The sequence below is a fragment of the Bison bison genome, unplaced genomic scaffold (genome assembly GCF_000754665.1).
Source record: "Bison bison bison isolate TAMUID 2011002044 unplaced genomic scaffold, Bison_UMD1.0 scf7180017864180, whole genome shotgun sequence".
Taxonomy (NCBI): domain Eukaryota; kingdom Metazoa; phylum Chordata; class Mammalia; order Artiodactyla; family Bovidae; genus Bison; species Bison bison.
Window position 1 is genome coordinate 8779863 of NW_011494752.1, and position 13690 is coordinate 8793552.

At 53.8% G+C, this 13690-nt stretch overlaps 1 protein-coding gene across 1 annotated transcript; it reads left to right on the forward strand.

Moving 5' to 3' along the window:
- Positions 1 to 26: 26 nt before the first annotated feature.
- On the forward strand, positions 27 to 12268 carry GID4 (GID complex subunit 4). The gene is made up of 6 exons (XM_010842902.1): positions 27 to 284; positions 4724 to 4783; positions 8437 to 8544; positions 8620 to 8721; positions 9376 to 9506; positions 11438 to 12268. The coding sequence occupies exons 1-6, from the start codon at positions 96 to 98 to the stop codon at positions 11499 to 11501; spliced, it is 654 nt and encodes a 217-aa protein (XP_010841204.1). The 5' UTR covers positions 27 to 95; the 3' UTR covers positions 11502 to 12268.
- Positions 12269 to 13690: the final 1422 nt, after the last annotated feature.

The window sequence follows — 13690 nt, forward strand, 5'->3', positions numbered from 1 at the left end:
GCGCGCCGGCCTCCCCTCCGTCTGCCCTCCTCGGCTTCCGCGCGGCGGCGGCGGTTCCTCCCCTTCCCCCAGCCCTGGCTCCGGGGGACCCCGCGATGCCGGTCCGCACCGAGTGTCCCCCGCCGGCCGGTGCCTCGGCCGCCTCCGCCGCCTCGCTCATCCCGCCACCGCCTATCAACACGCAGCAGCCCGGCGTGGCCACCAGCCTGCTCTACAGCGGCTCCAAGTTCCGCGGCCACCAGAAGAGCAAGGGGAACTCGTACGACGTGGAGGTAGTGCTGCAGGTAAGCCAGCGGCCCGGCCTCTCGAGACGTCCACGGACCGGGCCGCGCCGCCGCCCCCTCGGGCCCTCGGCCACGGACGGGCCTGCTGCCTGGGCCTGCCGGGGGCCCTCCGGCGCGCCCCAACCCTGCGGGCCCCAGCCGGGGACCGGCCGCCTCAGATCCGGCCCTGCTTCCCCGTGGCCTGTCGCCCCAGCAACAGTTCTTCTTCCAGTCCCCCTCGGACCCCGTCCGGGAAACTCTCCAGGGATTCCCTCTGACTCTGGACTCTTCCAGGCCCGAGACGTGCCTGCTGCCTCCCACGTTTTCCTCGGTCCCATGAAGCCCAGGCCCTGGGGCCCGCCTCCTCCTCCGGGGGCTTCCTCCTCGGCAGAGCTTCATCCGTCTCTTCCCTCCATCAGCCCCGGAACCTGAGGGCCCCCATCCCACCCCGATTCCTGCCCCATTAGCCTGGGCACTCACATCCTAAGTGGGCTCCTCACAGTCTGTTAGAAGCTGATCTCCTAGCCCCCCAACCCATAGTCTCTTCCTGGCTCAGACTCCTGACACTCCCTACTCCCCACCCTCTAGCCACTTCCAGTCCACTCCTTTTCTCTCCATCTGTCTGCCCAGACCTTCCCATCTCCCTGTTCTCTTCCTGGCTCTAGGGGACCCTCTTACTGTATTTTTAACTTTGATCCACATGTCAGGGCTTCCTCCTTAGTCTCTCATACTCATGCTAGGAAATGTAACTCACCCACTTTTATTTCTCATATGGTATTTCCTCCTCCCATCTGACCTGGATTTCTGAGAACCTGCTGCCAGCTCCTAATGGCTTTGGAACTTTAGCTTTACCTGTCCCAGCTCCTTCCTGCACTTCACTCCTCTCACGCAGATGGGAGCACACTTGACATTTCCTCCTGGCCCATGGAGATCGGCTGTGGTTAATCCTCTTTCTGCTCTGCCTTCCTGGAAAACTGTTCCTCCTGTCTATCTGCCCAGGCCTGCAGCAGGACCCACTTCCTCCTCCCTTCGCCCCTTTGTCTTCAGTCTGATACCTCATCTCCTAAGCTGTGCCTAAAAGCCCCTCCAAGCACTCTCCCCTCAAAGGTCTTGCAGAAGCTTTGATGTTCTGTGTGAGGACAGAATGTAGGATGTAGATGTAGAATGTAGGTCCTGTGTGAGGACAGAATTTTTCTCCTGCCCTTTGCTCTTTACTGATTTTAAATCTCAAACAGCCTCTCTTCTCAGCCTCTCTTCTCCCACCTTTTGTCTCCACCAACTGCCGATCATTCACCTGCCTCTTTTTATCTTACTGCTTTGTTGGAGCAAATTGTTTACTTTAGATCAAGAGAACTCCATCTCTGTTAATTGTGTCTCTGGTCTACAAACTGAAATTTCTAATATAAGCTATGATATTTATTGTAATTGAAAAGATGGGCATTACCTGGTGGTCTCATGGTTAGGATTTGGCGCTTTCACTACTGTGGCCCAGGTCCAGTCCTTACTCGGGGAACTGAGATCCTGCGAGCTGTGAGACAAGGCCAGGAAAAGAAAAGGGTCGTGGCTGAGTTATTTCAGCTCTCACCATTAGACGACCACTGTGGCAATCTCCCTTCTCTTCTGCTCCAAATGTGAGAATTGAGTAGGAAGATACAGACTCTTTTACATTTTGCAGCTCATCATAAAATTCTAGAAGTGAGATGCCTGGTGTGGGTCATGTTTGGGATGATCTTGAGTTGGGCCCCTTGTTGAGTTTGATGGTGTCTAATGGGGTTGGGGACCAGTGGCGGGGAAGCCTGGTATCACAGACAAGTCTTGGTTCCTGCGGCAGCTCCCCTCCCTGTCCTCAGCATGTGGTTTCTGAATTCCTGCTGGTGCCAATTCCCTTGTGAACCCGTGGGAGTAGGGGTTGGGTTGGTGCATGACTAGCAGGTCCCAGGGTGGCCAGAGCAACCTGGGCAGTGGCTGGAGGCCACTTGGAGTTGGCCATCTCCTGGCGGGGGCGGTGGTCACACCCAGGAATGCCACCCTGCACCTGGATGGGTGAGTGTCTTACTGTCACAGAGACAGTCTGGCCTGTGAGTTGCCCAATCAGCTGGTTTTTCAGCCACAACTGGGTTCTTGGGCTCTGTTGTCTTAGAAACTTCTGACTTCTGTAACTCCACCTCTTTCCTGCTTTCTTTGTTTTTCATAGGTGCTTTATTGAGGTATGATTCACCTGTCACACAAGTCACACATGTAAGGTATACAATTCAGTAGTTTTTAGTGTGGTCCCAAAGCTGTGTAACTGCCATTGCAGTCTAATTTTAGAACATCTTCATTATCCCCAGAAAGAATCCTTAGCTGCCACACCCCTCCAACACTATTCAGTTGCTAAGTCATATTCGACTCTCTGTGAGCTCATGGACTGCAGCACGCCAGGCTCCTCTGTCTTTCACTAACTTCCGGAGGTTGCTCAAACTCATGTCCATTGAGTCAGTGATGTTATCTAACCATCTCATCCTCTGCCGCCCCTTTCTTCTCCTGCCCTCAATCTTTCGCAGCATCAGGGTCTTTTCCAGTGAGTCGGCTCTTCGCATCAGGTGGCCAAAGTACTGGAGCTTCAGCTTTAGCATCTGTCCTTCCAATGAAGAGTCAGGGTTGATTTCCTTTAGGATTGACTGATTTGATCTCCATGCAGTCCAAGGACTCCACCCCTAGGCAACCCCTAATTTTTCTTCCCCTAAGATTTGCTTATTGTGGGCTTTTCACACAAAGGGAATCATACAGTAACTTTCTGTGTCCAGCTTGTCGCACGGAGCACCGTGTATTGAGGTTCGTCCACATCACAGCAGGAGCCAGTGCTCCCTCCCTCTGTGCTGTTGTGTCATCGTCCCCTAGTGGCTCTGCAGCATTCTGTTCCTTTGTTGATGCATAGATGGCTGTTTGTGGGTGTTTGCACTCTGGGGCTGTCATGAACACACCACTGTGCACATACACGCGCGAGTTGTTATGTGTACATTGTCCGCGTTTCTCCTGGGTGTCTCCCTACCAGTGGAATACTGGGTTGTGTGGTGACTGTTTAACATTTGGGGAGCTGCCAGGCTGATTTCCAAAGTGGCTGCACCATTTTCCATCTCCACCAGCAGTGTCAGAGGCTCCAGTTTCTCCACGTCCCTGTCACACTTGTCACGGCCCCTCTTTGATTATAGCCATCCCAGTGGGGGTGAGGTGGCATCTCTTGTGGTTCTGATTGAATTTCTCTGATGACTAACGATGGGCCTCTCTTCATGTGCTTCTGGAGTGGTTTCTTTTCCCCTAAAATTGCAATTTCAAGAGTTCCTCAAATCTTTGTAAGGTTCTGACCTGGTGGTGGTGTTTTTTTTTTTAAATGTTACTCTGACTACTCTCTTTCTCTTCTGCCATCCAGGAAGCCAAGAGTGAAGTGAGGGCCAGGTCACTGTAGGAGGAATATTAGGGAGAGCAGCGGTTAGACACAGCTGTGCTTCGAGCACCTTTTTGCTGAGCCTTCGCCTTGTTCTCTCTCACTGAGATGCTGGCTGGTTGCTGGGTCGACACTCCCTTGGTTCAAAAAGATCAATTTGAGCAGAGAGGGAGAGACACATGGTTGGATGGAGGCCAAACTGAAATTCTGATTCTCAAGCATGTGATAATCCATCCAAAATGTTAGCCAATTTAGTTGAGTTTTTAATCTTATTAGCGAGTATCCTTGCCACCTGATACCCTTTCTGGCAGCTGTGAAACCCAAATTGTATTGAATTTGGTGAGAATCACACCCTTGAAACAAGGCTTCAGGTTCAAGCCGTGGGTCCTTGAACACAGCTCCCTTGCTGACCCCTGTAAGTTCAGGTTGGCTGCTCCATTTTGTCAGATGCCCACGTCAGCAGGTGAGGATGTTTGCAGAGCTGCGGTGGTTTTCAGGTGCGGACCTTTATCCACTGCAGCAGACGATGGGACCGCTCCAGCTTTGTGAAGCCGCGTGCTTCATGCTGGCCAAGCTCACTGCAGCTTTGAAGCACCACTTTGGTGTTTGACTGAAGGTGCATTGGAAGGTATAGGGTCCTCAGATCTGAGAATTGCAACAAACGTTTCTAGTTTTTTTTCTTTTTTTAATATGTATCTTTATGTGGCTACACCTGGTCTTCCTTGCTGGCATGCAGATATTTAGTTGCAGCATGTGGGATCTAGTTCCCTGATCAGGGATTGAACCTGGGCTCCCTGCATGTGGAGCGTGGAGCCTTGGTTGCTGGACCACCAGGGGAGTCCCCCTAGTTTCTAAACACGAGGCCTCACTCAGCATTAAACACTCAGCTTGCTGCTGGACCGGGGAGACCCAGCTGTACCAGCTTTCAGGCTCCCTTCTCCCCGGCCTCCAAGGGGCCTCTGCATGCTGGACATGCTTCCGCTGTCCCCGATGGACCCTGCGTTTATGACACGGCTGTGTTGTCCTGTCTTTTCAGCACGTGGACACGGGGAACTCCTACCTTTGCGGGTATCTGAAGATCAAAGGCCTTACTGAGGTAAGTGCTCTTCCCGCAGGCGGGGGCCTGGTGGGGACAGCACGTTGGGACCCCAGGTGTGAAGGGCCAGCGAGCTCGACTCTGCAAGCCTGACTCAGGAGCCCCATACCTTGAGTGCAGTTATTGTCAGGGAGCGGGAGCAGGCAGTGTGGACGTGTGCATTCACAGACATTAAAGTTTATCAGCAGATCACCATGTGACCAACACTACTGATTTTACTTTGATCCTTTTTGAGGAAAACAAAAATATAATCAGAGCATCGCTGCCGCCATTATGGTCAGTTTCACTTTCTGGAATGAGCAGCACCCCTCCAAGACTGTGGCCCTGGAGGTTCCTCCTGCAGAAGGAGCTGTTCCCTCCCTCAAGGCCAGCTTTTCAACCTTCAGAACTCAGGAATGTCACAGGCGAGAGAGAGCACCCTCTGTGTTCCCACTGGCGAGCAGGAGCGGGGCCTGGCCACGCTGCTCAGAGTAGTGAGGGTCTGGCAGACACCCTCGCCTCCTCCTGCCCACAGCCTTCACCTGTTTGTGTCAGCTGGCTTACCTGTGAGGAGGTGAGGGCTCCAGGTGCCCGCTTCAGGTCCCAAGGGGACGCGGCATCAGTGAGCGGGCAGCTCGGAACTGCTGAGCCCCAGGCTGGGCCCCCACAGTCGGGAAGCACTGCTTTTCGTCTCCCTGTCCCCCTGGTTCTCCTGCTTTTCTATCAGATGGCTGAGAGACTCCTGAGAATTTGATTGTTGAGACAGATCTCTGGAAACATATCAGGTCAAGTCGGGGCAGCAAGTGACAGCATGAGGAAGGATTCTCACCTGGGTCTGTGCTGGAGAAGACCCAGCAACAGAACACTCTCAACTCGGAGGCGGCCACACGTGTGTGTTGAGTGCAGAGCAAAAATGTTGAACTTCGTTAGGAAACCAGCAGAGTCTGTAGTGTGGAATGGGGACCTGATTCCAAATGGTCACAGCGAGCTGCACACAGATGGTGGGCAGGACTAAAAACCCACAGACGGAAAGGCTGCGGATGGCCCTGTGGGGGCAGGTGGCCCGAATGCAGGGTAGCGCCCCAGGCCACCCAACAGCCGCGTTCCCAAGGTGGGGGGGGGTGTCGCTGCCAGCTCTTCCCACTCGGAGCCACCTTCATCAGAGGGGGCTGTGCTTCCTGAGGGTCTGTCATCCTGCCCAAGTCTTCCAAGTCTTTGAATTCACCTTGTTTTAAACTCTTTTTACTGAAATATAGTTCCCATAGCACAGAGTTCACCCATTTAAGATGTACAGCCTGAGACTTCCCTAGGAGTCCAGTGGTTAGGACACCATGCTTCCACTGCTGGGGCTTGGATTCCGTCCCTGATCAGGGAACTGAGATCCCACGTGCCGCACAGTGTGGCAAAATTTTTGTTTGCTTTTCCATTTATAGTTCTGGAAATAGCAGATATCTGACTTATTTTAACATGACTAATCAGCCATGGTCTTTCTCATGTGTATGGAAATAGGAAAACTAACTATATGATTGGAGATGACTGGCCTCCTACCTGCCTTGAGTCACAAACACACAGTCTGGGAAGTTTGGTTTGCCTTGTGGAAACTGAATCCCAGAATTGTGAAGAATGGGTGTCAAGTGATACTCTTTGCAGTCCCAGCCAGCCACCCGTAGGGAGAGGGGCATCTTTGGGGAGCCCAACATAGGTGGCTGGGAGCCCAGCAGGAGGGTGTCAGCCCCACCACACACTCCCCGGACAATGCTGGGCACTCTGAGGCTGTGCTGGGTTTACTTGGAACACAGGTGGTCATGCCACCAGACCCAGAGACTGCCTTACTGGTCAATCAGACTTTGATCTTCCAGAAGGTGGGTCTTCACAGAAAGCTGGACTCACCTCCAGGCAGGTGGGCCTGGAGCCAGTGAGGGGAGGACGGCCCAGCGCAGTGGGCCCGCACCTGGGGATGCTAGCCATGCCCGCCCTCCCTTTGTGACCCCCTCCCCCTGGCTGTAGTCAGAGCTTGAATGTCCTTGCTTGCCCTGTGAGGGGTTTTATCTTTGGGATTCCTTCTGTTCCTTCATTCATTCATTAGATACTTATTTTATTTAATTCTCAGAGTTTGTGGGTACCTAGTGGTCACCCTGATAGACTGCCTGGAACATTTTAGAGAGAGGTCGGTGTAGAATCACCTGTTAGGAAAACTCTTGACTTGAACATAAGCTTGTTCTTATTATACTTGATCATTCATCCTTCTCTCTCTTTATGGACATCTTGATAAAATACGAAGATTCAAAACTCAGGAAGTCAGTATACTGTATAGCCGTTAATTTAACGTCTCAAGTCAGCTGCCAGCTTACAAAGCATTTTTTCCCTTAGCAGGTCTTTCTCAAATGGATTGCTATAATTTGGTTTATACCTTTAAAAATCAGGTTTCCGCTTAGGCAGTTTTGGTCTCTGTAATTTTTCTGCTCTGTGTCAGTATGTGTTTGAGGAACGCGGCGCCACCATTGGGGCGAAGGTTTCAGTTTTAGGGGGATGGCAGATCTGCAGTGTTTCAAGTTCACTGCTACAAGAGCAGGCTGCCTTGGCATGTGCAGAAAAGTGGTCATGGCCTTCCTGGAAGCCCCAGGCCAGCGTGGCCGCAGTACCCTGTGGGGGCGCCAAGCCACCTGGCAGGCAAGCCGGGAGAAGTGGCATTTAAACCGGTAGAAATGTTTAATGCTGAGCGAGAGGGGCTGATGTGGGGTTTGAGGAAGAGAGCAGGTCCTCCGTGGTCTCAGGACCTCAGGATGGTGATCTGTGCTCTGCTGGGTGGGGGTCATCACAGCACCCCCAGGAATGACCCAGGCTGGCAGGCAGCGCTGAGGGGCTGCCTGGTGACACTGAGGGGTTGCCTGATGGGTGGGTTTTTACAAATGCAGAGATATGGTAAACTTTTTACAGTGGTTACTTGTTCTTCAATTAACTTTTCCCAAATCTTTTGTGCCTTTGTATGAGCAGAGGGACAGCAGGGTTGTTGGGAGTATTAACATTTCAGGCACCCAGTCAGGATGACCACTCGTTTGCTTTTCTGGTGGTTATGGTTTCCCGGGGCAGACGTGGTCATCAGTGTTTCCCGTCATGTAAGTTGTCTTAGCTCACATGATAGAATTAATTACACGAGTGCCTCTCACGTCGGGGTTATTCTACAGCCCCTTCCCTGCCCCTCGAACCTAAAGAGCTGGCACACCAGGGATAGACTGAGCCAGTCTGAGAAGCGATGACCAGGCTGAGGCATGAAGACGGGGCTGTGATTTTGTAGTCTCTCTGGGTGTTTTCCTTAGAAAGTAAAACCTATCAAGTCACCATCTGCTCTGTATGCTAGAATATTCAGAAGTAACTTGTCCAAGTTCTTTTCTGAGCCATCAACACATCACAAGCGCGCCAAAGAAGGGTCCTCTGCTTCTGGCAGAGTCCCCAGAATCCAAGAGACATCCCACCCCCACCCTGGGCCCCTCAAGTCAGGCTCCCTCCTTGGCCGTGGGTGTTGCTGCACCTGCCTCTGGTCTGGGTGGTTGCCCAGCAGTGTGGTCCTCTTTTCAAAGTTCTGGGGAGAAATTAAAGTGAACTTGGTTTGTTGTTTTGTGTAAAGTTAGAACTCCTGTTGGACATCTTATTTGATATTTGTGTTTTTGCCACAGGAGTACCCGACCCTCACGACCTTCTTTGAAGGAGAGATAATCAGCAGGAAGCACCCTTTCTTAACCCGCAAGTGGGACGCTGACGAGGACGTGGACCGGAAGCACTGGGTGAGTGCCTCGGCCCCGCCCCCAGGCCTGCGTTCCCACCCAGCCCTCATCCTTTGCTCTGCTTTTGGCTTTCAGGGCAAGTTTCTGGCTTTTTATCAGTATGCAAAATCATTTAACTCAGACGACTTTGATTACGAAGAGCTGAAGAGTGGGGACTATGTCTTCATGAGGTGGAAGGTAAGGGGGCCCGGCCTCACCCTCTCTGCTCTGTGACCCCTCCCCGTGCTCTGTGACCCTTCTCCCTCTGGCTTCATCTTCCACCCTGCAGGCTGGGTCATCCTGAGGGTCCCATGGACTTGGGAGACTCCTCTTCTTAGCCCCTAAGTGAAGTGACCTCCCTGGCCACCCTCTCGCCCAGGCTGTGGGCCATCACAGTGCCCCTGGTCCCTCCAGCTCAGGGAATGGGGGTGGGTTTCCCTTCTAGCTCCTGAAGAGTCTGTCGGGTGGGCTCCCTCTGGTACTTCCTGAGCTAGAGCCACGGGTACCAAGCTCAGGAGGTGAGTTAGTGCCAACCCCAGACCCCCAGCCTGTGGGAAAAAGCTGTTTTATTTTGAAATCTCGCCAGTGTTTCTACAGACCGAAGCCTGGAGCATCCTCCTTCCCAGGCTCTGTGCTGAGAACCGGGGCCGGGGCTCGGCCCAGACCTGAGTCCCAACCCACAGCCTGCTCCCAGCTCTGACCCTAGCAACCTTGAGATGTGGGTCCATGCTTGGTCTAGAACACACAGGTGGCACATGGTTCATGGTCACGCAGTGAGGCTGAGAGCCAGCTGCAAGGGGCAGGGAGGCCTGGGGGCCGGAGCCGTGACACTGACCCTCTGTGCACATGCAGGAGCAGTTCCTAGTCCCGGACCACACGATCAAGGACATCAGTGGTGCTTCCTTTGCCGGCTTCTACTACATCTGCTTCCAGAAGTCAGCGGCCTCCATAGAGGGCTACTACTACCACAGGAGCTCAGAGTGGTAAGGACTGAGAGCTTGGCCACAGTTCCCAAAGTGCTCACACGGGGGCTTGTTTGCCTCCCCAGAGTGGTGTAAATGGGTGCAAAGGTGAAGTTCTGGGTACAGGGATTCACTGCTGAATGCTTTCAAGCAGCCCTATTTTCAGCTACGTTTATCTCAGGCTTGTGGGTCCTGTCTTCATTCCTCCCAGACTCAGTAGTTAGAGTGTGAGATCCCATGTGAACTCTGCTGTCAGCAGCCTTTCTGATTTTGTGCTCACCTTCCTGCTAGAAGTCTGTTGGTAACCAGGGCCTGTGGGCCTTCTGGGCCTGCCTTCTGCCAAGGTGACAGCCACGTGCTCCTGGGTGTGGCCTTTGCCGCAGTTCTGGGGCCTCTCATGACTTTTTGAGCTTCTGTAGGTGCCCTGTCCACCTGAAGGGTGGCTGTGCCCTCAAACACCTGATTTCTTCTGCATGTTGAAGCTCTTTATTTCGTGTTAAGTCTTGCATGCTTTAGAGGTTCATGAAGGACGCTGCTCAGGGCTGACCAGCAGTGGCCAAGGGCCCAGGGGTTCCGTGCTACCCTGGCTTCTCTGAGAACAGACATTGTTGGGATTTCAACACCTGTTCAGTTTTCAAATGAGTGTTTAAAACTTTTGGTCTTCTTTTAAAATCACCAGCTTTATTGAGAAACAGCTCACGTGCCATCTGATCCCCTCATTGAAAGTGTAGAGTCCAGGGGGCCTTTGTGTCAGCACGTTTTTGTCACCCGATTTCAGAATGTTTCCACTGGCAGAGAGGAAACCCTGTCCACCTAGGAGCCGTCACCCAGCTCCCCGCCCCCACCAGCTGCAGGCACCATTAATCTGCTCTGAGTATAGGTTTGCCTGTTCTGAGCACTTCACAAATGTGGGCCCGTGCACTGTTTGCCCTCTGGGTCTTGTCATTGTGTTTTGAAGACCCCATATTGCATGTTGAGTGCGTGTCAGTCCTTCGTCTTTATTGCTGAGCAATTTCCTGTCATGTGGATGGGGGCCACATTATCTTCATCTGTTCATCAGTGGATGGATGGATCTGTGGCTCATCCCCACCTTCTGGCTGCTGTGGACGTGGGTGTGCCCAAGCCTGTCTGGGTCCTGCTTTCAGTTCCTCAGGGCACGCGGCTGGGGCAGGTTGCTGGGTCATGGGTGAGTCTGTGGTCACTTCTTAGGGAACCGTTTCCCATGGCCGTTGTAGCTTCCCGCTCCCGCCAGGGATGCACACGGTTCTGCTTCTCTTGCGTCTCCACATGCCCCCAACACTCAGATGTCTTCATGATGCCGGCTGGCCCACCAGGAGGGGAGGGCTCTGCTCTGACGGCTAACATGACGGCCTTCCTTGAGGTGTTTGGGGGAGAGATGAGCCACTTTTCCTGTGCTGCACCTCACTCCTCTGTGGACAAGTGAGGGAGCTGACACCCACACCATCCATGCAGGGTGTCCCCAAGTGGGAGCTGTCCCTGCCTGTTTCTCCATCCCCTGTTTGACTCCTGAGAGCATCCATCACGGGGTCATACTCCCCGCAGAGCCCCTGATGCTCTGGAGTCTCACAGCCATGTCCAGGGAGGAGGAAGATGGAGTCGCTGAGGTAGGGGGTGTGGCTGTGATGTCATCATTCCAAGCCCTCCAGATTCTGGGCAGATCAGCACGTGCCAAGGTCCCCTGGGAGCTCTGAGGGGCCCACGACTTCAGAGGGAAGCAGGGTGGTAGTGCAGGCAGAGGACCTGGTCTGCATCCTCCCCCAGAGGGCCAGCCTCTCCTTGCCTAACAGGCTGTCTCTGGTTCACTTCCCCTGAGGAAGCTGAGATAAGCTTGCATTTCATCCGGGCATGGGGTCTCCTGGCACCCGCGAAGTGGGTTCCACACCCTGTGTGGTTTTCAGGGTGCTCTAACACCTCTGCCTCTCCTCCCACAGGTATCAGTCGCTAAATCTCACTCACGTTCCAGAACACAGCGCCCCCATCTACGAATTCCGGTGACAGCGGCTCGGAACAGTAACCAAACAAACTGAACTTGGCAAAAAAGAACTTTGCCAGGAAAACCGTGTACCTGCCAGAACCGGGAGAACGTGTGTTCCTGTTTCTTCACGAGCAGACTTGCATCGAAAGCATGAATGTCAGCCCGCAGCATCCGAGGAGTGGCCAGCCCGCAGGGCAGGTGGAGGGCGACCTCGGCTCCTCCTCCCTCCCTGTGAGGTTTGGTCGTGAGCTGTTTTTAGGCTGCCGTCAATGCACTTTTCCTTCCTGCACAGCTAACTTCTGTATCCCTGAGATGCACAGCCCTTGCTCCACCCCTGCCTCCAGCTGCATAGGTCAGCCCCAGCCCCCCCTGGGCCACGGTGCTCAGTGGTCCCCACCCAGGGCCCCCGCCCCCGGCTGCTTAGTCTCGTAAGTCAAGAGAAGGCAGAGCCCAGCTCCCACGTGCCCCTGGAGTTCGTGCGGGGCGCAGGCCAAGTGCTCAGCGAGGGCGGTCGAGCCAAGCTAGCCTGTGGCCAGTGGGTCCCTTGGGCCTGCCGTTGGGACCACAGGGTTTGAGGCTTCCAGGTCCCTGGCAGGAACAGACTCCAGTCCTGCCCACTCAGCACGTTTGCTCCAAATTTTTGAACTTGAGGGCAATACTAAACTTTAAAAAAAGAAAAGTTTTTTTATTACAAAATTATTTTTATGGTTCCTTTAGCAAGGACCCTATGGCAAATGCACAATTATTCAGAATTACATTTTATCGTTTTCACATTGAAAACAGCAAATGTTGACTTAGTAATTTTTATATCTATATGTAAATGTATATTTAATCAGCCAGCAGTTTGAAACTGGTCACCTGGTGAGACGTTCTGCAGCATTGCATCCATTCTAGTGCTAAACGTGAGGACCATTCTGGGGGGCCAGTTTAGCACTTGTTCCTCCTCCTTTCGCTACTCAGAACAGCAGCACTTCCCAGCGACCTCTCCCATCAGGCAGAAGGGGCCGCTGCAGCCCTCGACCCGCAGCTCAGCGGTGTCGGGGCATAGGAGGGGCTGAGCTTGAACACGCTCAAGTAACCCGAGGCTCATGTGCCAAAGTGTGTGTGTGTGTGTGCACACAGGCGTGCGCGGCTGTTTTGTTTTGTTTAAACGTTTAGAGAGCTTCATGTGGCATCCGCTACAGCCCCCATATGCGGCAAGGCCTGGGTGGGTTTGGTGACTTCTGGTGATTTATAGACTCATTCGAAACCTGGGAGGGAAAGCTTTAACTGAGAGGTGGTGTTGCCATAACCCACAGGAGCGGAACTGGCGCGAGGGACAGGTCCAGGGCGGAGGGAGAAGACACAAAGCCCTCCGGTCTATGTGAGCCGTGAGGCGGGTCTCTTAGTCTCAGAATCCTTTATTGAAGTATGTGCTGTATGTTGCTGAGATTGCATGTCAGGAGAAGCCTTAAGGAGAAGTGCTGGGAAGGTGGCTGCAGCAGAAGGATGGCTCACGTCCGTCTCAAGAGATGAGTCAGAAACATCCTCTTGATTTTAGAGCCGGCTGGCAGCACAGGAGCCGGGTGGCACAGGCTCCCTTTCCCTGCCCTCAAGTTCTCAGTGAGTAACCAGCGCCTGCATTTTGCCGGCTCCTTGAAGGGTTCAGGTACCCCTGGGGGTGAGGCGCCCCGCCCCCCGCCGCCTCCCAGAGCTGGTCGGAGCCCATGTGTGTGGCTGTGAGTGGGCAGCCAGTGGGCTGGACAGGGTGTCGGCATGTTGCTGCTTGGCGGCCCAGGTGGGCAGGGCTCTGCTGTGGGCTGACTTCCTTGCTGAGCCAGGGGTCAAATGCAGTGGTGTTTGGGGATGAAGATGTGGTACGTTTGCCAGCTCTTTGGGACACACCTGTGATGAAGGTTGGTTCTCGTAAAATCCCAACTCCCAGGGATGCAGAAGCAGGGGTTTCCATATCCCCCGAGGAACCCCCAGACCCTCCACCCTGACTTAGGTCCTGGGGGAGCTTGGACCGTCAACCCCAGCTGTGGTCACTCCCGAACCTCCTCAGTAATCCACGCACCTCTGGTTCTACGTGCAATGCTTTTGGTGGACACTCTTGTTCATCACTGAGAAACCAGGGCAGATGCAGGCTCCCCACCACCTCCCGTCCCCACTCAGGACCCAGCTCCTGCTCCTCTGCTCCGCTCTGCACGCCCAGCCCCCCTCTGCCCGG

Bases quoted from the DNA above. Each gene is read 5' to 3' on its own strand.
- GID4 (XM_010842902.1), top strand. From the start codon at position 96: ATGCCGGTCCGCACCGAGTGTCCCCCGCCGGCCGGTGCCTCGGCCGCC. The intron at 8,722-9,375 runs GTAAGGGGGCCC...GTGCACATGCAG, and splicing joins ATGTCTTCATGAGGTGGAAG to GAGCAGTTCCTAGTCCCGGA. The intron at 9,507-11,437 runs GTAAGGACTGAG...CTCCTCCCACAG, and splicing joins TACCACAGGAGCTCAGAGTG to GTATCAGTCGCTAAATCTCA.